The sequence below is a fragment of the Camelus ferus genome, chromosome 5 (assembly GCF_009834535.1).
Source record: "Camelus ferus isolate YT-003-E chromosome 5, BCGSAC_Cfer_1.0, whole genome shotgun sequence".
Classification (NCBI taxonomy): domain Eukaryota; kingdom Metazoa; phylum Chordata; class Mammalia; order Artiodactyla; family Camelidae; genus Camelus; species Camelus ferus.
Window position 1 is genome coordinate 9060851 of NC_045700.1, and position 25344 is coordinate 9086194.

Below are 25344 nucleotides of genomic sequence, written 5' to 3' on the forward strand. Positions count from 1 at the left end.
CAGCCTCACAAACCCTGGGAAGAGCCGAGCAGGTCTGGAGCCCCATGAAAAACCCCCAGGCCCAGAGGATGGTCACTGTGTGGCTGGTTAGGCACATCCCTAGCCCCACTCCCAGGGCTCGTCCTTACTTGACCCGACTCAGAGCACGCTCAGTGCGAGACTCTGGTCCCTAAGGCCACAATCAAAAAGAATCAGCAACAAGTGTTCACCGTGGCAGCTGCCTGAGACAGCAAAAATAACTGAGCAAAAACTTAGGGGGAAAAGCTGGAGGGTGAGTGTTCTCGGGAAACCCTGGGAAGCGCCCACACACTCCGGGAGTCTGGAAGGTCACAGATGCGGCAAGCTGACCGTGAGGTGCTGCACGGAGGACAGCAACTGTGCGGGCTGCCTCTCCGTGTCCAGAAGGCAAGCCCCACGGGCACAGGGCCTCCAGCAAAGGCCGGGAGGTGCACCGCGTGGCACTCTTGTCCCCACCAGCTGACACTCCCCCACCCAGAAGGGACCACAGCGCTGCACATACACGTGAAGAGCAAAACGACAAACACCAGCACCAAACCTGCAGAGATGGGGAGAGGATGAATCCCAAAGCTGCCTCGATGTAGCATTTTAAATGATCAGTTTCAATAAAAAATTTTGAGACGTGTAAAAACACGCCCATACACGGGGAAAAATCAGTCACAAAAACTATCCTGAAAGGAAGCTCAGACCTCGGATTTACTAGATGAACACTTGAAAGTAACTATTAATATGTTGAAAGAACTAAAGGAAATTATCTCTAAAGAACTAAAGGAAACATTAAGGACCAAAGTCTCATCACATAGAGAACATCAACGAAGACAAAGAAAACGTAAGAATCATGTAGAAATTCTCAAAATGAAACTAAACATTCAATGAACAACTGAAATTAAAAATTCACTAGAAAGGCTCCACAGTGACTGGAGCTGGGAGAAGAAACCAGCAGCAAAGGTGAAGATGAGTGACACGGTCATGTCTGAGAAAAGAACAACGAACAGGAGGGAAACAATGCAGAGCCCAGGAGAGCATCTTCTTATGACCCCAGACGCACGATGGGAATCCCAGAGGAGGAAAAGGAAAAAGGACAGAAAGAACACGCGAAAAAATGATGCCCAAAAACCTTTCAAATTCATGAAGCTCAACAAACCCCCAATAGGATAAACATAGAGACCCAAACCTAGACAGGCAGGAAGCAAAGAGTTCAAAGACAAGACAAAGAGACTACCTTGAAAGCAACAACAGAGAAGCCACTCATCACATGAAGGGCTGAGCTTTCATCTAACACAACGGAGGCCAGGCAGCTGTTGGATAACATATTCAAACTCCTGAAATTAGAAATCTCAACTAAGAATTCTATACCCAAGAAAATTATCCTTCAAAAATAAGCAGAGGATGCCCCCAGGCCAAAGATGTTTCAGTCTTTACATGACGTCACATCACCAATGTAATAAAGCGCAGACTTTGGCGGGGGGGGGGGGGGGGATGAAGGAGAATTTAAGTCATTTCTAGACAAACAGAAGATAAGACTCCTTTAGACTGAAATGAAAGAAAACAAAGCAAAAACCCAAATCCACATGAAGATACAAAGAACATCAGTAAAAGTACAGTCAACCTTCCACATCTGTGGGTTCCACATGTGCGGATTCAACCAACCATTGACCAAAAATATAAAAAAAAAAAAAATTTTGTTTTAAAGAAACTTCCTGAAACAAAAACTTGAATTGGTCACATCCAGCAACTATTTATATAGGATATACATTGTATTAGGTATTGTAAGTAATCTCAAGGTGATTTAAGTATACAGGAGGGTGTGCGTGGGTTGTGTGGAAACACTACACCATTTTATATAAGAGACCCCTCGGGGTCTCCATGGACTTCTGGCATCCGCAAGGGGTCCTAGAACCAATCCTCCTTGACAAGAGGTGATTAAGACTAAAAATGTAAATATAAAACATAGGTAAATATAAGGCAGAGTGTAAATGTGTATCTTTGTTGTTAACTCTACTCTGGTCCTACAGGACTTACAAGGAAACTGCATAAAGCAGTAAGTACGTAACAGAGTACACTCCCAGCTTATAACATACAAAGATGTAACTTGCATAACAAGAACAGCAACAGAGAGGAGGGGAGAAAACACAGCTATGTAGGAATAAAATTTTTAATATTAAAATTAAGAATAATAATTCAAACTAGACTGTGGTTAAGGTGTTACTTGAAATCCCCAGAACAAACACTTAATAATTCCAAAAAAAGAACAGTAAAAGAAACAGAAAAGAAATTAAACTGGGACACTAGAAAGTATCTACTTAACACAAAATAAGGCAGTATTAGAGGAACAGAGACACAGAAAAGGCATGACATATAGAACACAAAGAGCCAAATAAAATAGCAGAAATTAATTCTACCTTACCAGTACTACATTAAGCACAAATGTATTAAACACTTCATCTAAATGGCAAACTGTCGGTCTGAATAAACAAACAAGATCTAACTATATGCTAACTACAAGAGATTTATTTTAGACACAAAAACACAAAATTTGAAAGTAAAAGGATGTAAGAAGATACTCTATTCAAAATGTGCTCAAAAAAGACCTAGAGTGTAGACTTCAAGACAGAAACTGCTACCAGGGACAAAGAAGGACAGTCTACAGTGATGAAGGGGTCAGTGTATCAGGAAGATGACAGTTACACAGGCACCTGGGACAGAGCCCCAAGATGATGAAACAAAGCGACAGAACTGAAGAGAGGAGGAAGTGACTCAGCAGGATTAACTGGACATTTTATGACAGACCACAGAACACACGTTTTTCTCAAGGGCACATGCAGCATTCTCTAGGACAAACTAGCCTCAGCAAACTTCACAGAACTGAAACCACAGAATACAAAAATCATGACCTATGCCCACAATAGGATAAAACCAGAAATGGTAAAGTCACAAATAACGTAGAAATTTAACAAAACAGCTATAGTAACAAATAGGTCAAACATGAAAACAAAAGGGAAATGAGGGGAAGAAAGGGATAAATTAGGAGTTTGGGATTAACAGGCACACATTACTATACATAAAATAAACAAGGTCCTACTGCCCAGCACAGGGAACTACACTCAGTATCTTGTAATAACCTGTAATGGAAAAGGATCTATGTATGTATGTTCAACTGAATCACTTTGCTGTACATGTGAAACAATGTAAATAGACTACATTTCAATAAAAAATAAAATTAAAAAGAAGATAAAACATTTCCATCACCCCAGAAATTTCCTTCTTGCCTCTTCTGAGTCATTCCCAGGCCCTAGAAGCAATCACCAGTTCTGATTTTTTTTTAAAATCAGATTAGTTTGCCTAGCACAGAACTTCATTTAAATGGAATGACAGTATATATTCTTTTGTGAAAAGCTTCTCTAACTCAACATGCCTTTGAGATTTGTCCATATTGTTGCATGCATCAGTACTTCATTCCTGTTTATTGCTGATGAGTATTCCATTGTATGAATATATCACAGCTTATTCATTCTTCAATTGATGGCCACCTAGACTATCTGCAGTTTTTGGCTTTGAGACATTTAATAACCAAAAACTTCAATATACTACACGGATATGTGTCTATGTATGTGAACCTCTAATGTTAAACTTCTTGTATTTCTGGGATAAACCCCACTAACTCAAGATTTATCATCTTTTTAATACATTGCTAGTTTTGACTAGATTTGACTTCCATTAGTGTCTTTGCACTTATGTTTAGGAAGAATTTTATTTAAAACTACTAATTCCTCTTTGAGCACTGCTTTAAAATTTAACATAAATTTTCATATGTTGCATTTTCATTACCATTCAGTTCAAAAATGCTTCTAATTAACCCTGTGATTTCTTTTTGACCCATGTTTATTTTAAAATATTATGTTTAATTTCCAAATACTTGAGGTTCTTCTGGGCATCCTGTTAATACTTGTGTTTAGTTTGGTTGTGCTGAGAATTTATATAATTCTACATAAGTTTTCAATAAATTCTTCTGAGATGTATAGAGACTTTATATATATATACACACACACACACACACATATATATATATACATACATACATACATATACTACATTTAAAAAATATATGGCTTTCTGCTGGAAAAAAGGGGATATCAGAAAATACTTGGAGATGAATGAAAATTAAAGTACAACATACCAAATGAAATAAATCAGAGAAAGACATACTGTGTATCACTTATATGTGGAATCTAAAAAAATACCACAAACTAATGAATATAACCACTCCCCTCTGCCCCACAAAAATCCAGGCACACAGATATAGAGAACTAGCAGTTACATCCTTTCATGATAAAAACACTCAACAGACTGAGAATAAAATTTCCTCAACCTCATAAAGTCATACAGAAACCCCACAGTTAACATTATAATTAACGGTGTGAGACTGAAAGCTTTCCTTCCAAGACCAGGAGCAGGACAACGCCAGCCCTTCTTACCACCTCTACTCAACATCTTCCTGGACGTTCTAGCCAGGGCTTTTGGGCAAGAAAGAGAAAAGGCATCTAGATTGGAAAGGAAGAAATAAACTTTCTCCAGAAGAGATGACATATCTTGTATTTAAAAATCCCGAGAAGGCCACAGCATAACCATTAGAACTAGGGAGAGTTCAGCAAGTTGCATGATTCAAGATCAATATTGAAAAAATCAATTCTATATCTATACATTAACAATGAGCCATCTGAAATTGAAATTTAAAAAAATTCTGCTTACAACAGCACCAAAAGAAAATCCACAGGAATAAATTTAACAAAAGAGGTGCAAGACTTGTCCACTGGACACTACTAAGCAATTGTTGAAAGCAATTAAAGACTTAAAGATGGAAAGACAGTCCAAGTTCATGGACTGGAAGACAATGCTGTTAAGATGGCAATATTTGCCAAATGTGTTACAGATTCAGTTCCTACGAAAATTCCAGCTGCCCTTTTGCGCAGAAATTGAAAAATACACCCTAAAATTCACAAGGACACATAAGGCACCCAGAACAGCCAGAACAATCTTAAAAAGAACAAACTTGGATTTCAAATTTTACAAAGCTACACTAATCAAGACCGTGTGCTTCCAGCAGAAGGGCAGGCGTGCATATCAATGGACTAGAACTGAAATTACACAAAGAAAGCTGTACAGTAGGGGTCAGCTGAATTTCAACAAAGGTCCCACAAAAATTCTTTGAGGATCAAAACCACAATGAGAAACCCATTAAGGACAGCTGTTTACCAAAACAAAATAAAACAAAGTAATAATTGTTGGCAAGGATGAGCAGAAATGTAAAATGGTACAGCAAAACAGAACAGTGGTTCCTCAAAAAACTTTACCATATGATCCAGTAATTCCACTTCTGGGCATATGCCCGAAAGAACTGAAAGCAGGGAATGGACCAAATATTTGTGCACTCATTTTCACAGCAGCCGTACTCACAGTACAAAATCATGAAGATACAAATGGGAGAGAAAAATAAGAAAATCAGAGGGCTAACCAGCCCAAGCGGTCATGGCATTTTCAATGAAACATGCTGAGATGTAAATGACACGCAGTTCCCAACTGAAAGGCCCTCCGAGTGCACAGCACGAGAAACCGAAGTAGCCTCCTGGCGTCAAGTTTCAGACAGACAGTGTGGACAGAGTCGAAGCTACGGACCCAGGAACTGGAATGACTGGGCTTCTCACTATAGGCCCTGAAGGTTGGATGCCCATGGGGCATTCGCGTCAGGACTGGGTGAAAAGGCCTTCCAACCTAGGCTTCTAAACCCTGACCACCAATGTCAAGTGGAATAAATATACTCTCAGACTCAAAGCAATGTTCCTTCTCCACATCTTTCCTCAGAAAGCTCCCAGAACACAAGCACAATGAGACACAACAGCAAGAAAGACACGGTCCCCCAGAGTGAGCAGGTTCACCTGCAGAGGAAGGAGACATGAACGTCAGGATGGTAAAGGGGCAGCGGAGGTGGCCAGTGGGACGAGGACAGGCCCAAGGAGAAGACATCACCGGGCAGGACGTAGACGACGACACAGAAGGAAGGAAGGAAGGCAGTCTCCCGGGAAAACACGGGGCGGGGGGGTGGGTCACAGTTCACCAGCACAAACAGCAAGCAGGAACGCAAACCACATGCTGTCCTAGTCAAAACCAAGACAGGGCCCTGCACGGGGGAGGAGAAAGCATGAGCAAACGAGGAGGTCAGGAGGGAAGAGATGACATCCACCCTGCACAGTGTGGAGTGAGGTTCTCATGGTGACAAACCGAAAAACGGCAGCAGGAGCACAGAACTGACAGACAGAGCAGCAGATACAGAGCATCCACATCAACAGCAACAGCGACAGCGTCTGCCTCTGACATACGGGACGGCCTCTTCCCAGCGCACCTCACAAACCCAGCCAGCTCTCTGCACAAACGGCTAACAGGAAATAAAATTTACAGACAAGAGAGGGTATTCAAGAGCACACTTCTCATCTGCCTTTGCCCTGGGCCCTCCCTGGAACACTAAAGCTTTAACAAGCAAACTGTAAATGATAAAGTTTCCATTCTTCCCTCAACAATACAATCGTTAGATAATCATGTCTTGTCAATGTAAATTTTTTATAAACAAGTATTATGAGCACTAGTCAAAACAATATGATCACAGGGACAGCTTACCAAGTAGGTACAACCATCCGCTGTCTCCACAAACTAAATTACCTTTGGTTCTAAACCAGCCGCTGTGTCAGGAGCCTGGTCCCCACAAAATGGTTTCAGAATAACTTTAACACCAGTGACCTCTTTACCAAAGCGTCACAGACTAAAACACACCACACTGAATGAGGCATCTTCCGGCACAGCGGGCGGCAGCGCACGGCCACTCGGCCGAGAGCAGGCATCTACGCAGGCAAAGCCACAGGGAGGGGGACAGGGCTTCATTCAGTTTCCTCGGTTGCCAAGAATTTTTCACAAACCTCATACGGCGATATGGCATCTAACAACAGACAGCTAGAAGCTAATCGTGTAGAATTTGCTTTCCGAACACATTACGTGTGTGAACTGTGAAAACACTTTGTGTACAACCATGCAAAACGGCCAGATACTACCCCGACTGAAGCCCACTGCTCAGCTATACCGAGACCCCATGGGGTGGCGGGGGACCCCTAAGATGAAGGAGGTTCTGTTGAACATCCTCACTCTATTCTCGGGTTCAGTATGATTTCAGCCACCAGAGGACACACCTGAATAACAACTAAACTCAGGGCCCCGAAGTATGATTCCAGCTTCTACAAAGTGAGGCTCAAGACGTACACGTCTCTTCTGCCAGCTGAGAGATGGACACAGAAAACTGCCACTTAAATCAGATGATTGCTCTTCCTAGGTCGCTAGCTGGGTATTAAGGCACCCGCTCCATCGCCGGTCTCTTAGAGATGTAATCAAGCCTCTCCTCAAACAGCTCAATGAACACACTCTAAAGAGGACATTTTTTTCCCAGAACTAAATTCAAGTTTTAGCAAACATAAGCAAATTCTACAATATTTTATTAGTGGTGTGGAATCTTGCTGAGCTGTAGAATCTACTATCTTCACATAACAACAAAAAAACCCTGTCACGATGTAAATAAGTCTAGAATATTCAAGCATTCCAGTCAGCCCCTCGGAGACACACATACACTTAATTTCCTGAACAATGGTAGGAGAGCTTTAAATAAATGTCTTGTTTCATGCAGAAGTATCTCCAACCAAATCAAGGTGGCGGCCTTGTGTGGTCACATCTTAGAGTGCTGGATCTTAGGTAACTGTCTTGTTAAAAACACAGAAACATGAGGTTTCTGTTCCTTTCAGTAAAGTTTCTGAAGAACTAAGCCTAGTTTACCAAGCACTTGTGTCTGACTGAGTTTTATATCAACGGCTATAATGGACATGGGTCCGTTTCCCTAGGACCACCCTCTCCTCTTGGACGAGAATCTGTAGGAAGGATTTCAGGTTACATGGCACAGTGGAAACTCTCATTTTTTTTCACAGATGTCCAAACTCTTCTGTACTTTCTAATATTTTTTTAAAAAAGGGTGGAGGTGTTGCTAGTGGGGAAAAAACACATGCCCAGGAGTCTGGAAGAAAAGGGTCTAACCCAGCTCTGGGGGCTCACCTAAACCCCTCCCAGTCTGCACTGGGGCCCCAGACCAGCCCCAGGGTTACCACGCTCGGGGAACTCACAGTGCGAGCATCACAGTACACAGATACAAGGGAAAGTCAGCAAAGGGGAAAGGTGCGTGGGGAGAGCCTGGGCAGCGGTGGACTCCATCTCCCGGCGTGAAGTCACACAGGTTGCCCGGTTCCCAGCAGCGAGAGGCCAGCGCGTGTGGAGTGCTGCCCACCGGGAAAGCTCGCAGGCTCTGAGTGCAGGCTTCATCGGGGTGGCCACACTGGCACCTCTGCCACAGGCTCCCAGAAGGAGAACAGGTGTGCAGCTCAGAGACCCACCCCATCCCACCCTGTGGAAACGGGAGGAGGCCCCCAAGATCCATGTTCCCAGGAAGCACGGGCTGACCCTGCAAGCGCGCCTCGGGGACAGCGGACTGGGGCCCGCGTGTGGCCGCTCTTCTGTGCCCACCCCTCTGGATCTGTCTCACCATGTCATTCCCCCGCCCCCTGAGCTGCAACCCCCACATACAACACATGGCTCATACCACGGACAGTGGTCCATCCACGGCCGGGCGCCACCGTGAGCTCCGCAGCACGGTGACATCCCTGGAGCAGGGAGGGTCTTACTGCTTTCCCAACGATGACGTGCTGTCATACTGAACCACCTCTGCCTCCGGCCCTGCTCTCCCCGCTCACCTGTGCCCTCAGCTTCCCTAACAGATGGGTTAGGACTCCTCAGCTCACTTCCTCCCACCTGTTCTCACCATGTTCAAAGGCCACAAGGTGCAGGTTTATAAGATACAGGAATTAAAAAGTCCTCTTCTGCAGGGGGTGGGGGTGAGGGTGGGGTGGAGCTCAGTGGCAGCGCTCACACTTGTAGGCACGATGGTCCTCCATCCCAAAAAACAAAAAATCCACAAAACTGTTCTGGGTGAGGAAGTCCTGCTTTTGTGGAAATGGAGTGAAAGGGGCCCCAACAAGTGTGATCTGGACAAGATCAATCCTCTAACTGTACATTCCGTCAGTAAAGTTATCACAACCAAGTAAGTTGTGCAAACCAAGACGGTAACTGAAAAAGAGCAGGGGAAAGAACAGAAGAAAGGAAAAAAGTCTGAACTCACCGGGACTGCGGCAATCCTTTTTTACTGAGATCTGCCCTCACACGTTCTCCTACATGTCTGTAAATTTCCACTAAGCTGTTTATTGCTGCATCCCGAACCTAGACGTAAAAGAAGACATCTTACAGCTGCACCTCCTGCTGTGGACACCACAGGCTGTACAACACCCCACGTTCACCACCAATTACCAATGCAGCTGTGCGCACAGCCCCTTACTGACGCTGGGCTGGTGAAGCCACGTCTGACAGTGCTGACTCTGTGGGCACAGTTCTAAAGAGCAGAAAATTTAGGTCCCAGCCCCATGCACACGTTCAAGTCCACACCCCTTAATGCTCTCCCTCCTTTAAGATGATGCTAGAGACTAGAATTTTCAAACCATCTCTCCAAAACAGAAAACACTACAAACAAATGAATTATTCTAAAAATAAAACATCACGTAAAGCATTCAGGATGTAAGTCATTTAAACAAATATTTAGTGAGCAACAAAAAAGGGGTATATAGGCTACACCCGGCCTATTTTCAAGAAGCCCACAGTCCTAAAGGGAGATGGGAAGGTCCACGAATTCTGCACTGAGCACAGGGCAGGATGTGATCAATGTTACACAAGAGCAGAGAGAGCTCGCACAGCTCAGGGGAGGGGGCAGCAGACCAGAGGACACCAAGAAGCACTTTATGGAAGAGGAAGGAAGCTACAACTGTGCTTAGAAAGACAGCATCTTACCAGGTAAAGCTGGAATGAGACAGGTTCCAAAGAAAGCAAGTAAGCAATCTGGCCAAACACAGGTATGAACTAAGAAAGAAGTAGCAACACATAAGGCTCAAGGAACAGAATGGAAAAAGAGACAGAGAAACAAACAAACCTGGGGAAATCTGAATACAGACTGTGTGCACCACACATTACCGCTGTGTCAGTGTTACGTGTCCTGGGTGTGAGAAAGACATGTGACTGTATCAGAAAGTATCCTCGTTGTTAGGAGATATACACCCAGGTATCTAGGAGTAAAGTACTTTCAAGTGATCCAAGGAGAGAAGTCTGTCTCTGTGTGTGTGAACACGTGTGTGCACTGCTGAGACAGAAAACAAACGTGACAAAACGTTCAACAGCAAACGTGGGGTGCACCCCTCTTCCCATCTTTCTGCAGGTCTAAAATTCTGCCAGTAAAAAGGCGGGAAGAAAAAGGTGATTAAACACAGTGGGCTCAGGGCCAGCCGGGGAGGGCCGAAGGGTGGGGAGGAGGAGAGAAGCGCACTTAGCGCAGGAGGCAAAGCTGGAAGCGCAGCAGGACCTGAGGTTTGTTTCAAGCAATGAAGTAAAGAGCAAAGGAGAGAGGAAGAAGCAGGGAATAAACAATTTTCAATTCCAAGCGCTGCAAGCTACCCCTTCATTTACCTGTGGCATATGACAGGTGATTTTCCTACAATTTTCCCCCTTAGGATAGAAAAAGGCAAATCCTAGGTTCTATTACCCTCTCACCCCCAACCTTATGCTGTGGACTGAATCATATCCCCTCCCCAAATCTGTCTGTTGAAGCCCTAACCCTGGGTGTGACCGCAAGCAGAAGAGACAGGTCTGTAAGGAGAGGAGATGAGGTGCAATGAGGTCCTGAGAGCAGGCCCTGATACAACAGGTTTGGTGTCTTTATGAGAAAAGACATGGGGAGTCCGAGAAGGCGTCTGCAGGCCAGGAAGAGGGCAGGGCCCTCACAGAACCGATAGAGCTAGCCCCGACCCGGAACTTCCGGCCCCCAGGCTTAGGAATAAGTCTCCGGTCTGAGCTGTTTTTGTCACGGCCACCTGAGCTGACTGACACAGGCATCAGTTTACTTTGTAAAGGTAGTAAGCGCTGGTGTTAGGACACATCTTCATACTGAAACGTGCACACGTTACAAAAGTAGCCAGCGCCACTGTGTCCTGAGGATCAGCACGAACGCATGACCTGTGCTGGCTTCTGGTGCTGACATCTGCTCCAGGCAAAGCAAACCGCCCCAAGGAGCTCCTCACAGAGCGCCTGACGCCCTGTCTGCTCCTCAGAAAGTCTGGGCTGCGAGGATTTTAAGAGACTCAGGAGGAGAATTACTAGCCCGAGAGTCAGTGTGGCCCAGGGTATCTACCTGTCTCTTAGGAGCTGTGGCACCTGGGACAGAGCATTTAAACTCTCTTAGTCTCAATTTCCTCCTCAGGAAGTAGAAAGGTTCTTCGAGGTTAAAAAAAAATAATTCATTCAACAAACATTTGCCTGCCTGCTCAGTGCCAGACTGAAATGCCCTGTGGCCCAGGCAGGTAGCATGATAGCGAGGGGCAGGCACCTGTGAGGGACCTGCTAGCAGAGAGAAGAGGGACGTGATGGCTCAGGCATGGGGGCTGCCACCACTCAGCTTTGTCACCTCCTCCACTCTTGAGAAAACCCAGAAGAACAAATCTCCCCCATGTTAAATCACCCAAACTCCAAATGTAAAATTCGCCCACTCTGCAAACACGTGAATACATACCCTCACCGACACACAGGCTGCAGCTGACTTCCAGGCCTGCATGTGTGACCTGTGTCTACTCAACACGATGGCCAAAGGGACCAGTGTTACTCTGTCCTCTAGATCAACATCCTCTACCCTTAAGTAATTACTCCTTGGGCTTGGAAGCTACAGGGTCAGATAGCATTTAGGGTTTACACTGCCCCAGGTTCCAGCCTCCAGGAGAGCAGACTCCCTGGCACTGCCAGTGTACAGTCCAGGCGAGAGGAAGTTCCACTGGAAACAACCCGGTCCAGGCTCGCCTGCTTCTGTGCTCCAGGTTCACCACGCAGAGGAACCCCAGCATCTCAGCAGCAGACAAGAGCCCTGTAACGTGAGGTTCCCCCTGCCAGACTTTATCAATGAGGGCTTTATGGAAACTGCCACCTTCCTCACAGGCCGCTGCTGACTGGGACACGGAGAGCAAGGAGGCTGACCAACCCCTGAACAAACAACACACAGGGTGGGGGTGCGACCCTCCACCCACTGAAAACCCACACCTGCCAGGGACCAAGCAGCACTGTCCCTTCAGGCTAGTGAGGGCTCACTCCATGCAGAGAAGAGAGCAGAGGGGCCACCACACTCCCGAGACGTGTGCTGTGGGCCACTGGGCACTGGTGCTGGTCATCTTACATGATGACCAGAGCTCTACAAAGATAACCAAAGTCCCACCCACCCGTCAGAGACACACAGTAACGCCCAGTGCATCTCAGCTGCCCACACCAGTGATTCCCCTCTCACCAGGACACTCACCTGGCTGTTTGGGTCTCCCAGTAAGTTACATATGTGGGGCACTATCTTGCTTAGTGTCAGAGTATGTGCTCCCGAGCTGAAAACAAAAGGAGGGGGGTGAGAACAGGAAAGAAAGATGCTCCTCCACCCTCTCATGCCTCCCTCTTCCCCTGGCCCAGTGCCACCACACACCAAGGCTCCCGGTCCAACCACCCCACCTGGTTCCAATGCAGACACAGACCCCTTCCGCCCCTTTGCACAGAGGTCACAACTGTCAGTGCTCTTCTCTGGCGAGTCTCCCCCTTGGCACTCGGTGCCCTCCCTCCCCGCTCCGCCTGGCCCCAACCTTTCCCAAGGCCTCGCCTGCCTCACACAGGCTGTCCTGGCACTACTGTCTTGCCCTGGTCAACTTTAGTGTCAACTAAACTGCAAGTCCCATGGGTCCTCCCCTAACTCCCTGTGCGCACAGCTCTCTGTTGAACAGACATTCAGTTAACAAGCGCTCAGTGTGAGAAATGGCTGCAGAGGTTCCGAGGGAACACCGTTCTGCTGCACCTTTTCACCACCATCCACGCTGTCACAAACATCCTCTGTGAACACAATGCTCTCTGGTTACTCCCTTAGGATTCTCAGAAGTGGGACGACTGTGATCAAAGGCTCAAGCATTTTTTTAAAAACTTCAGATACATGTGGCCAAATTTCAGGACACTGAAAAGGCTAGCACATGAAGAGGAAAAACTTTACAAGGTAATATAAGCATTATAATCTCAGTTTTGTTTTTTGAAAGTAATAAAACTCCTAAAGGCTGGAATAAAATGTTAACATGTTAAGAGTGATTAGCAGAAGGTGGTAGGATTACAAACAATGATCATTATTTTTATGTAAATTTCTGTGATATACACAGCATTACTTTCATAACCAAAAATGGCGATTCATAAATTTTAAGAAAGCCTCTCCTACAAATAAGAATGTGAAAAATGTCCAACATCAACAGTTATTAAAGACACACTGATTAAAACCACAATAACATATCATTACATACATATGGTTAAAATTAAAACCAGTGATAACATTTGACACAAGCAATCATATATTGCTGGTGGTAATGTAAAATGGTACAGAAAACTCTGGAAAATAGTTTGGCAGTTCCTCTTAAAACTAAAAATGAACTTACCAAATGACCCAGCAATTGTACTCTTGGGCACTGACCCAAGAGAAATGAAAACTTATGTTCGTGCAAAAACTGATACATGTGTGTTCATAACAGCTTTCTGTGTAACAGCCAAAAACTGGAAATTATTCAAATATCCTTCAATAAGTGAATGGTTAAACAAACTACCATGTCTACACCAGGGAATTCTACCCAGCAACAAAAAGAAATGAACTACTGTTCACGCAATGAGATATACACAACCTCAAGGAAATCAGGCTGAGAGAAAAAAAAAGTCGACCTCAGAAGGTTACATTCCACATGATTCCACTTACAGAACTTTCCTGAACCGAAGCACAAATGGGTGGCCAGCAGGGGCGCGCGCGGGGAGCGGGGTGGGGATGGGGCATATGGACCCTGTGGGCAGCAAGGCTCCTTGGACGCGGTCAACACCCACTTCTCGGCAGGACCCTGCCCCAACACGGGGACGCCCACACCTCCCCACACAGCTCCCCACAACCCGCCCAGACTTACGCATTGAGTGTGGCAACGAGGCAGAGACAGGTGCCTTCCCGGGTGCGGAAGTTCTTGTGCTTGAAGCCGCCCAGCATTCGGTCCCATACGTACTGCGGAGGCAAGTGTGTGGTGAGCGGGGGCAGGGGCCCTGCAGCCCTCACTCAGCACTCAACCTGGACTGCAGGGTGGTGGAGGGGACCACAGCAGGGGCCAAACCAGCCCAGCCTCCCTTGGCCCCTCCGTCCTCTCAAGAGCAGGCCAACAGATGTATGCCAGGTTGGGAAAAGTCAAAGCACCTTCCTTTACACACCTGCACTGAATTCTCCCCACCCCAAACCCACTCACTTGCTGGGTGAGGAAGTGAGACCAAACCAGGCTGGGAGACTTGCCCAGGATCCCAGGCTCACTCACTCTTCGGGCCTAGAGCAGCGGTGCCCACCCTTCCCACCAGAGAAAAACCTGCTCAGCTTTGAAGGCCATCTGGGAAGGCTGCTCCTGATACCTCCCTACCCACCCAACAGTGGCCAGCAGGACCCCATCCCCATGCCTGTCATCCCAGTGGCCCCAGCTCACAAGGAAACAGGAATGAGGGCTCCTGCCAGGCCCCTGATTGCCCAGACACCACAGCCACACCCTCTCAGAGATGCAGAGAGCTCGCATTTAATGGATTAAACCAAGTGCTCAATACCCATGTTAAGTCCACCTATTTATCTAGAATATACCTTTTGCTATTTATTATTTACTGAAACATCCTGCGGGGGGAAGAGGGACCACATGAAGTGCTCTGGAAATTTTCCTCTGAAACTCACTGACGTGACGTCATGCAGGACCGAGCACTAGCTGGGCCCAGAACCCCCTGCCTTACCTGGGGACTAGCAGCTTGATCCATGATCTTCAGCAGCAGAGTCTGGTCTTGCTCCCTCACAGAGTCCTTAGCATCTCCCAGTCTGTCTATCAAACTCGGCAGCACTGGAAATCAAAACACAAACTGACTGATCAAAAACAAAAACCGCAAATTGATCAAATGAAAACTTATTTGGGGGTCTATGGTCGACTAAGTTACTTCAATCAACAAGACACCTCAAAATCCTGGCCTACAGTATGACGCCTGTCATTCTAAAACCACCAATCCTTGTAACTCTATACTCCTTGCTCAAATCCACAGGAGCTATTGTAAGAATCTGCAAAAATCCTGTGCGTGGACACACCATTTATTTTCTTCCTCACCCCACCTTCCTCCAGGCAGCTCCCAACACATTTTTAAGCTGATGAAATGCTGTTAAAATGGATGTCAATGGAAGAACCTGGCAGGAAAGAGTCGTACAAAAGGAAATCCAGGTAGAGAGGGGCTCCCGTGAATCTGCTTGTTGGGAGAAGAAACAGGCACTGTGGCTTAACATCTCTTTTACCTACACTGTGTTTCAATGTTGCACAACGCACATGCACCTCATCAGACAGAGTGCAGCTTCCCGCTTCCTCCCCAAGCTGCCTGGGGCCCCTAGCTGCTGCTCCAAGGGCACTTCCTACCAGATGTCAATTTACTCTGCTTCCCCTGAGAGTCTACAAACATTTCTTTTACAAGAGGTAGCCCTGAACAACTCAGCTCATTTAGGAGGAAAATAGAACACTAATAAAATACCAAATTTCTAAAAGTAAGGGGGATTTTTATTTGTAGATAGAGTTTGTACCAGGGTGGGAAGAGTTCATGACCTTATCTAAAGGCACACATTGACCAGAAAGTTGGCACAAAGGAACAAATACAGGTGTACCAATTCTATACGGAAATATCTGCACAAACAAAGCCCCTTAGTGTTTGTATTCTCATTATGAAATCCCAGACCCTGGGAATTAAGACATCTCTTAATATGTGAAACTGCAGTTACTTTCATTTCATTTTGCCAACATACTGATTTCCTTAAAAAATAAAAAGTGATCATTTATGATGACATTTACAATCAAAGTGAAAACAGTAATACCAAAAATAACCCGGAGAAAACAGAACTGTCGGATCTGCAGGGCTCAGGGACAAGGGTGACTTGGCTGACAGGAAAGTGATAGCTAATTCGTGTAAGAAATGAAAGAATTAGCAGTAATGATTGTAGAACAGGGAGGTGGAAGCAGCCAGCGGTAGGTATGAATGGGGGAGGGGTCGGGCCGCTAAGGCTGGGAGCGAGGGCAGCCCCAGCAGGCAAAGCCCGTGTGAGGCGGCGGGGTGGGCTGGGCTGGGCTGGGCGCGAGGGTACAGCCAAGCGGAGGGTCTGGGGAGACTGGGGAGAAGGCGGGGATGCACACCTGCGCGAGCTCACCTGTGCCGATCTGCGCCTTGAACCGATCCTGCAGCCGGGTGACCAGAGCAGACAAGATGTCCATGCCCAGGAGGACCACCTGCAATGGGAAACCCGGCACTGTGAGCGGCCGGCCGGCCGGCGGAGGCGGCCCCCAGCTCCCAGGACGCCAGCGCCTCGGGCTCCGTTGCTGCGCTAGAGCCCTGGAGTCAGCGTCGCGGCCCCGCCCCCTGCACGTATGCAAATCAACCCGCGGCCGGCGCGTGGCCTGCTGGGTAACACCGAATGGCCTGTCTGCGACCTCCAGAAGCCTCAGAAAAGGCGGAGCTGGTGGTCTGCTGTGGGGGCTGCGGTTCGCACATGTGTGCCAGCAGCCAAGGGCCGCGGCAGGGCTCCCCAGCTGGTCACCACAACCGTACCCCAGATTGGTGCTCCCTACCCGCAACGCAGTCAAAATTATCACCAACCATCCTTTTCTTGGGGTTGCGCTACTGCCCGATGAGCGCTTGGCGAGGGTAGTACTGCTAACGCCTAACAACACGCCCGCGTCGGTAGGGCTCTGCTCTTCTCGGCGCAATTTTTGGAAAAAAGAAAAACCTCTTTTCCACCAGCTCAGGGTCCAAACGATAGTCTGACAATAAACGAGGGTATTGCACGAAGCCCGCAGAGGGCGCTCCAAGCATAGCATATAAGCAACACGTATTACCACCGCAGCTCGAAGTTCCGACTCTATCTTTCGTTATGTGTTCAGCTCTACAGTGTTAAGGCCTCAAACACTTCTTCCCTAGGATAAGCACCAAGCCGACATGATCTGGGCGGTATCTGTCTGCCCAGAGAACGCCGAAATTGCAGAATTCTCCACTCAGCTTGGAATCCACTGCTTCGAAACTGAAGTCAAAATTTGATCATCACTACAGTACACAAAACATCTCTACAAGTGATTAGGTACTTGAAGATATTACAGGACAGAATTGTTTTAAACTTGTATAAAGAGAACGTTGGTTTGTGGACAGGTGTGTTTCAATGTTATGGTATGAAACAGCTGAAAGTGACTTTACTTATGAGCTACAGAGGATTCCGTATCATGCTTTAACTTCCCTCCAAAGAGTACAGTGTGGAATTAGACCGGGACAATTTTAACACTGGAAAAATCTCAACAGTCATACATCATGTTGGCGGTATGTATGCTTCGTAAAGTGATCAAAGGCACTTTAGGGCTGTGATCCTTTGCCTCAAAACATGTAAGCCCAGTCTAATTAGAAGAGTAACATCCAATTACAATAGAGAGACACACTACAAAACGCCTAACCCATACTCCTCAAAACCAGTCATCAAAAACAAGGAAAGTCAGAAACTCTCACACAATTAACTGTAATGTGGTATCCCGGTGGGATTCTGGAATAAAGTACATCAGATAAAAATTAAGGAGACCTGAATAAACTAAGGACTTAATAACAAACATTGGTTTATTAATTTTAACAAATATACCATACTAGTGTTGGTTGTTAATGATATATAATGGGAAACTGGGTGTGGGATACATGGGGGGCTCTGTAATACCTTTGCTATTTTTCTATAAAACTAAAACTGTTCTAAAAAATTAAACGTTATTTTTTTTAAAGAGCAGCCTATCAGTTTGGAATTGGCTTTTCCCCAATGAAATCTTGAGCATCAGTACAGCTGCACTACTGGTCCGGGTGGAAGTGTCCTTCATTACAGAAATAGTAACAAGTGCCTTCAGTGCTCACAGTCCCCTCACAATCACTCAAGACTGAGATGTAAGAGGCAGTGCTTTTTCAGACATGACAGCCATGTCGGGGAACCCCACCTGTGGAGTCAGGGACTGACCAGGGCCAGCCAACCTATACCCTAGACAGTCAAGTTCCCCAAGTGTCGCCCAGAGAGATGTAGGGAGTCCAGAGATCGTTGGGACAGGGCCGGGCAGGCAGGTCCTGAACATGCAGGTGGGGGGAGGCGGCTGAAGAGCTGGGGGGTGGGGATGCAGCGAGGAGGTGGTAGGGGGTCTCAGGCCCACAACCTTGGCTAGGCCAGGAATGCTGCACAGCCTGGAGCATCTCCTCTAACGTTCTACTTAATTTCCTGAGTGTATGCTGGTTCTTCCAGCTAAACTCCTTGAATGGAAGGAATAGGATGCTTTGTATTTTCTTGGAATTCCTATTACGTATATATATAGCACAATACTAGGTAAATGGTAAGTGATCAATAATCCCCTACTTTACTGACTAATAATGAATTAGTTTGGAACAGATGTGTTCCCAAGTCCAACACAGTTCCTTCACCCTACAACTTTAAAAAGTCGTGATAATGGCTAAGTAACTCCGACCAACCCTCAGGCTGAAAACAACTAAAAATGCTGGATTATCATATAAAGGGAACACTTGCTTCAAAACATCAGAGAACTAAAGAGGCACAAAAGAATTACCAGGTCATGAAAAATAAGAAAACTAAAATCCAGAGACACAAGCCTGGAGCAAACAGTCTACTTTTGCCCTGGGGCCATTTATACACTGCAAAAGGGCAAAAGACACACTGAGAATTACTTCTGATAACTGTCTGAATCTGGGAGAACAGAGGTTCCAGAGCCCTCAAAGACTGGTGGCCCAGAAATCCCCCTACAACTTGAGTTGGAAATCCAAATAGCTGTACCTTTGGAGAGTGAACTGGAAATAAAATGGCTTCCAGATATACAGTTTCCTACAGACCAATTTCCAAAATCTGGGTGACCCAGAAAATACCAATCTCTAACAGCAGATGTAAATGATCTTACTACATTGCTGGTGCCCTAAAGCCCCTGGCAAACCATTTCTGGATGGAGAGAGCATCCTCCTACTTTAGTCATCAATTTACTTCTGTAAACAATTCCCAAATACAATGTCCAAAACAAAACCAAAGATAACCAGGCACACAGGACAAGTATAACTGAAGTCTAGAAACGATGCATATAAGAGTAACTGCAAAGAGATGTTAAAATAACAATTCTTACTCTGTATAAGAAGACAAAACACATGAGTAAAATTTGGGGCTATGACTACTTTTGGAAAGTGATATAAATATTTTAAAGAAACAAACAATATAATGTCCAAATTAAGTACTCAATGGATGGGCTTACAAACACACTGGACATAGATGAAGAGGGAATTAAAAAGGAAACTTAAGTCTGCAGAAAAAAATCCAGAATGAAGCCCAGAAAGACAAAAGACTGAGAAATTCAAAAGGGCACGCAAGAGACAAAGGATAGAGAGACAAGAACTAACAGAAGTTTAAATGGAGCTCACAAGGAGAGGTCAGCAACAGTGGGTAAAAAGCAATCACTGACACCCATTTGGATTACTATTATACGAAAAACAAAGCCAAACATAGAAAGAGAAAACAAGTGTTGGTGAGGATGTGGAGAAACTGGGACTCCTGTGCATTCATTGCATGCTGCAGTCACTGTGGAAAATGGCATGGTGGTTCCTCCAAAATTAAACAGCGTTCCCATATGACCCAGGAACTCCACTTCTGGGTATATACTGCAAAGAAGTGAAAGCAGGGATTCCAACAGATTCTTGTACACGCAACACTCCAAGCAGTATTATTCATAATGGCCAAAAGGGGAAACAGATAAATTTTGATACAAGTGTCAAACCAAGCATCATGATTGATTAAATGCTGGAAGCTTTCCCTTTGATATGGAGAACAAGACAAAAATTTACATTTATAATTTCTTTTCAACATTGTATTTGAGGTCCAAGCTAAAGCTTTATGGTAAGAGAAAAAAATGAAAAGTATAAAGCTCACAAAGAAGAAAAATTGTCATTAATGGAAATTATAACTATCAGTAGAAAATCAAGAAGACCTACAAGTGTATTATAAAATTAATGTGAGTTTACCAAGACTGATTAATACAAAGTCAATATACAAAAAAAGCAATTAAATTTCAATACCAAGCCCCCAAAAAGGAAATTTTTAAAGTTTCCAATTTTAATTGCAAAAAAAACTAACACCTAGGAATAAATCTCTACCCAAAAGCTATGGAACAATAAAAATAAAAAGACTAAAATGAATTGGGGGGGAAGGTATAGTTTAGTGGTAAAGTGTGTGCTTAGCATGCACCAGTCTTGGGTCCAATCCCCAGTATCTCCGTGAAAAATAAATTAATAAATAAACCTAATTACCTCCCCATCCCTTAAAAAAGTTAAATGGAGCGATCAACTACAGACTGGAATACTCAGTATTGCAAAATTTCCATTTTTCTGAAATTGATCTACACATTCAATAAAATTCCCACTGAAAATCCCATTCAATAAAACTCCACTCAAAATCCCAACTATAATTTTTCTTTAGGAACTTAACAAGTTGATTACAAAAATCTATGTGGAAATGCAAAAGACAAGACAAAAGGTGATAAAACATGCTCCCAGCTGGACATCAAGATTATAAAACAGTAAGAATTAAGGCAACGTGCTATCAGTTCAAGGAGAGACAAATATAGCAATACAACAGAATAAAGAAACTGACTCATGCATAAAGGGGCATTTTCTTTCTGACAAAGTAGTCACTACAGAGCAGTGAGAATTGGACTGCTCTTTTAAATAAACGCTCCCTGAGTTAACTGAATATCAACATGGAATAGAAAAGAAATTGACTCCTATTCACAACATACATACAATGAATTCCTGGTAATAGATGTAAGTGTGGAAAGTAAAATAATAAAGCTATTAGAAAATGATATAGGAAAACAGCTTCATGATCCCAGAATTGGGGAAAATATCAGGATTCGATCAACACAAACCAGAAGAGAAAGACTGATAAACTGGACCAAATTAAAATTAAGAACTTCGGTGTACAAAAACACCCCAGGAAAGTAAAAGGCAAGTCACTGGTAAGAGATATTCATAAAACAAATTTGCAACAACAAGCTTGATTCTAGAATATATACAGATCTACAAGTCAATCAACAGGCAACCCAGTAGAAAAATGGCCGAAGTATTTCAACAGGCATGTCACAAAAAATATCAATGTTTATAAGTACACGACAGTTGTTCAATCTCCATTAATCATCAGAGAAATGCCAATTAAAATTATGAGACAGCACTATTTACTCCCCTGAAAGGCTAAATTAATGGCTGACAAGATCAAATGTTGACAAGAATGGGTTACTACAGAACTTTCACACTTGCTGGTCGGAATGTAAACTGGTACAACCAACACTTTAGAAAATACCTTGGCTTTATCTGCCGAATTTGAAGATACACATATACAGCTATTTCGCTGCTAGAAATATGCCAACAGAAATGCATGCATGTGTACACCAGGTGAAATGTACAGAAATGCTCAGAGCAGCACTATTCTTAACAGCCAAAAACTAGAAATCTGTGCATGCATCTCCTATATGAGAAAGCTGTTGTTTTCATACCAGGGAATTCAATGATCAGTGAATACAAATGAATCAAAGCTACACTCAACAATACACATAAATCTCATAATAATGAATGAAAAGGTCAGATACAAAGTATATACACATTTGAGTAAGTTCAACTACAAGCAACATTCACTGTAATTTCAGGGTGCATATTCAGATGTAAACTAAAAAGAAAAGCAAGAAAGTGATTAGCAGGCAAGTCAGGAGAGTGGTTACTTGGGGGAGGGCCTGCAATGTTCCAATTCTTCTCCTCAGAAGCAATTAAACAGCTGTTAGCTTTACAACAACTCATTACACTATGCCTTTGGGTTTTATGCATTTTCTATATATAGTTCACAGTGGTTTTAAGGTTTTAAAAATTACAAAAGTGGGACTGATCCTGGACCACTCACCTATAAGCCTGTGACAAGTGGCTCAGACCTCATCTCTGCCTCACCATCCAAACCACAAGTAAAAGCACCAAAACAGAAGCCATGACAGTTCTCTTTTCAAGGCAAACATCTATCTGCTCAGTGATCAAAGAAAGACTAAATCTTCTTCCTAGAAAAAAGTCAGTAAGGACAAGCTACCTAAAGAACAGGTCATTTCTTGAGCCTTAGAAGACTGGATTGGCTGAAGAAAAAATGGTATTTTGCACTCATATTGTACTTTATTGTTTTTTATTTTACTTTTTAATTGAAGTATAGTTGATTTGCAATGTTTCAGGTGTATAGCAAAGTGATTCATTTATACTTATATTCACATATATTGTTTTTCAGATTCTTTTCCATTATAGGTTACTATAAGATATTGAATATATTTCCCTGTGCTGTACAGTAGGTCCTTGTTGTTCATCTGTTTTATATACAGCAGTGTGTACCTGATAATCCCAAAGTCCTAATTTATCCGTCCTCCCTCCTCCTTTCCCCTTCGGTAACCATAGTTTGTTTTCTAAGTCTATTTTTGTTTTGTAAATGAGTTCCTTTGTATCATTTTTTTTCCAGATTCCACATACCAGTGACATCATATGATACTTGTCTTTCTCTGACTTATTTCACTTAGTATGATATTGTCTAGGTCCATCCATGTTGCTGCATATGGCATTATTTCATTTAATAGCTAAGTAGTATTGTGTGTGTGTGTGTGTGTGTGTGTGTGTGTGTGTGTGTATCTCACACAACTTCTTTATCCAGTCATCTGTCGATGGACATTTAGGTTGCTTCCATGTCTTGGCTACTGCAGTGTTGCTGTGAACATTGGGGTCCATGTGTCTTTTTGAGTTAAGAGTTTTCTCCAGATACATGTCCAGGACTAGGATTGCTGGATTATGTGGTAATTGTATTTTTAGTTTAAGGAACCTCTATACTGTCCTCCATCGTGACTGCACCAAGTTACATTCCCACCAACAGTGTAGGAAGGTTCTGTTTTCTCCACACCATCTCCAGCATTTTTTATTTGTAGGCTTTTTGATGATGGCCATTTTGACCAGTTGTACTTCACAGTTTTTAAGGCACTTTGGGATGAATTTGAATAATCTCACAATAACCTGAGATGTGAATATATTATCCTTATTTTGCAAATGAGGAAAATAAAGACCAAAGGGGTGAAGAGTTTGTTCCTTCTTTCTGAGAGCAGATCTTTCCTCTGCCCCCCACCCTAAAGCTACTGTTTACATGAGGAGAGAAAGGAACAATCAGAGTAGTGAGCCCAACTTCGGCAATCATTCAAAGGGATCAAACACAAGCACAGAAACACAACAGGCGACCTTCACTTAAACTGGGCTTTGTCCTCTGGGGTTCTGCTGTTGTCCAAGTTCTGTTTTTAAGTTCTAGCTCCCAATAATGTGGCTGGGCTCGGGGAAGCTCCCTGCCTTTACTGGATTCTGTTCCCTTCTGGCTCTCAGACTCCTCATCGGCTGTAAAATGCCTGAGTTGCTGAAAGCACCCTGCATCACTGAAAAGACGCTGGTAAGAGCAAGGTGATTTTATCAGAGAGGAGGCAGAAAGAATCCGTAGAAACTGCACTTGCGGGTTGAGCCCCCCTCTTCCATTCTAGAAGTTCATTCATGCTCTTGAATACACAATGCATGGTAGCCTTGCCAAAAAAAAAAAAAAAAAAAAAGAAATTATACACGCCTACACACTTAATGAATTCACTTATGAAGAATCAGCCAACTTGTTCCAGTGTAGAAAGCTTAAAGGCAGGATAGAGAAATCAAAGTAAACTCTCTAATTTCTTCTAACTTCCAGCCTCTCAGAAAACAAAGAGGCGTGGGAACTGGGCGTGAATTCTCGGTGCTGGGGAAGCCAGCTTCTTCTGTACTGCCTCCTACTCACACCCAATTCTGATTTCAAATTTCACAAGCAGGCAGGACCACACTTGGGGGAAACAAACTAGAAAGGGTGAGGGATGAAAATGAAAGTTCACAATGGAGTTCTTTCAAATGAGGAATTCACTACTGGGCCAAAGGCACTGATGAAAAACAAAAGAAAGAGAAAACCTAACATTCATCCATTCTTCTGTAAATGCTCCATTAGGGTTCACATCCTACTCTAAGATTATCAATTAATTTGACACCATCTCTTACTGAGAACTAAAATGGTCTAACTTCTATAATTAGGGCTTCTTCCTAACTCAAAATCACTGAAGAGGAATCATTGAAGGTTTCAGGCAGAAAGGACTCAGACATCCTCCTGTGCTTGGCTTCCTCCACCTTCATGACACTCTGACCGCCCGGACTCACACCCAGGTCTGAGGGCCTCCAAAGCCCCACTCTTTCTAAGGTGCTGTGGAGGGACGGATGTAGCTATCAGAGTCCAAAGGTACACCAAGCTGAGGACAGGAACCCACGCACACATTCCTCTCCACCTGGACTCCTGAGAACCCATCAAAATTACAGTACAAAGACTCTTTCCAAAACAACCCAGAGAAATGGGGGTAAGGCGAATTCAAGTGGCCATCAAAAATGAAAATTCTCCCCAAACAGAATTCCAGAAGAAGAAAAGGGGGGAAGTGCACCCCAAAATCTGCTCCAAAGGGGCCCCGTGGGGATGAGAGCTCACCGGCCTAGATCCTGAGTACATCCAGGCCCTGTGGGCAGCCACAAGGCACAGAGAAGCCAGGACAGCGGGATAAGCAGGAGGATGACAGGTGGACGAGGGGCCACCAAGGAAGGGGAGGCAAGCGGTATAAGCAGGGAGGGCAGGGAGAAGGCCTAGGAAAAGGCCAGGCTGGGCGCCCTTTGCACAGCAGGCTCAATTCTGTCTAACTCCATGGTGAGCATTACATATTTGCCTCTTGCCACTGGACTATGAGTAAGGTAACCAAGTAATTTATCATTCACACTGGGGAACTCTGGGTTTCAACGGGAGTGCTGTTAATAACAACGTCTGGACAATAGGAATAAACGGGAATGATCCAGGCAAATGGAAACGTGGCATGCGTCCCTCAAGGCAAGAACTAGCCTTAATCTGCTGTC

The 25344-nt window shown here is 44.5% G+C and overlaps 1 protein-coding gene and 1 non-coding gene across 2 annotated transcripts in view; one reads left to right on the plus strand and one right to left on the minus strand.

The window, feature by feature from the left end:
• The window catches only part of CLASP1 (cytoplasmic linker associated protein 1), a 192244-nt gene that overhangs the window by 121598 nt on the left and 45302 nt on the right, over positions 1-25344 (minus strand). Inside the window, 5 exon segments of the mRNA XM_032479286.1 lie at positions 9275-9372; positions 12533-12608; positions 14196-14287; positions 15043-15146; positions 16484-16562. Of these exon segments, the coding sequence (XP_032335177.1) occupies positions 9275-9372; positions 12533-12608; positions 14196-14287; positions 15043-15146; positions 16484-16562 (449 nt within the window).
• On the plus strand, positions 16928-17050 carry LOC116663912. The gene has a single exon (XR_004320273.1). It is a non-coding gene; the product is annotated as a U4atac minor spliceosomal RNA (small nuclear RNA).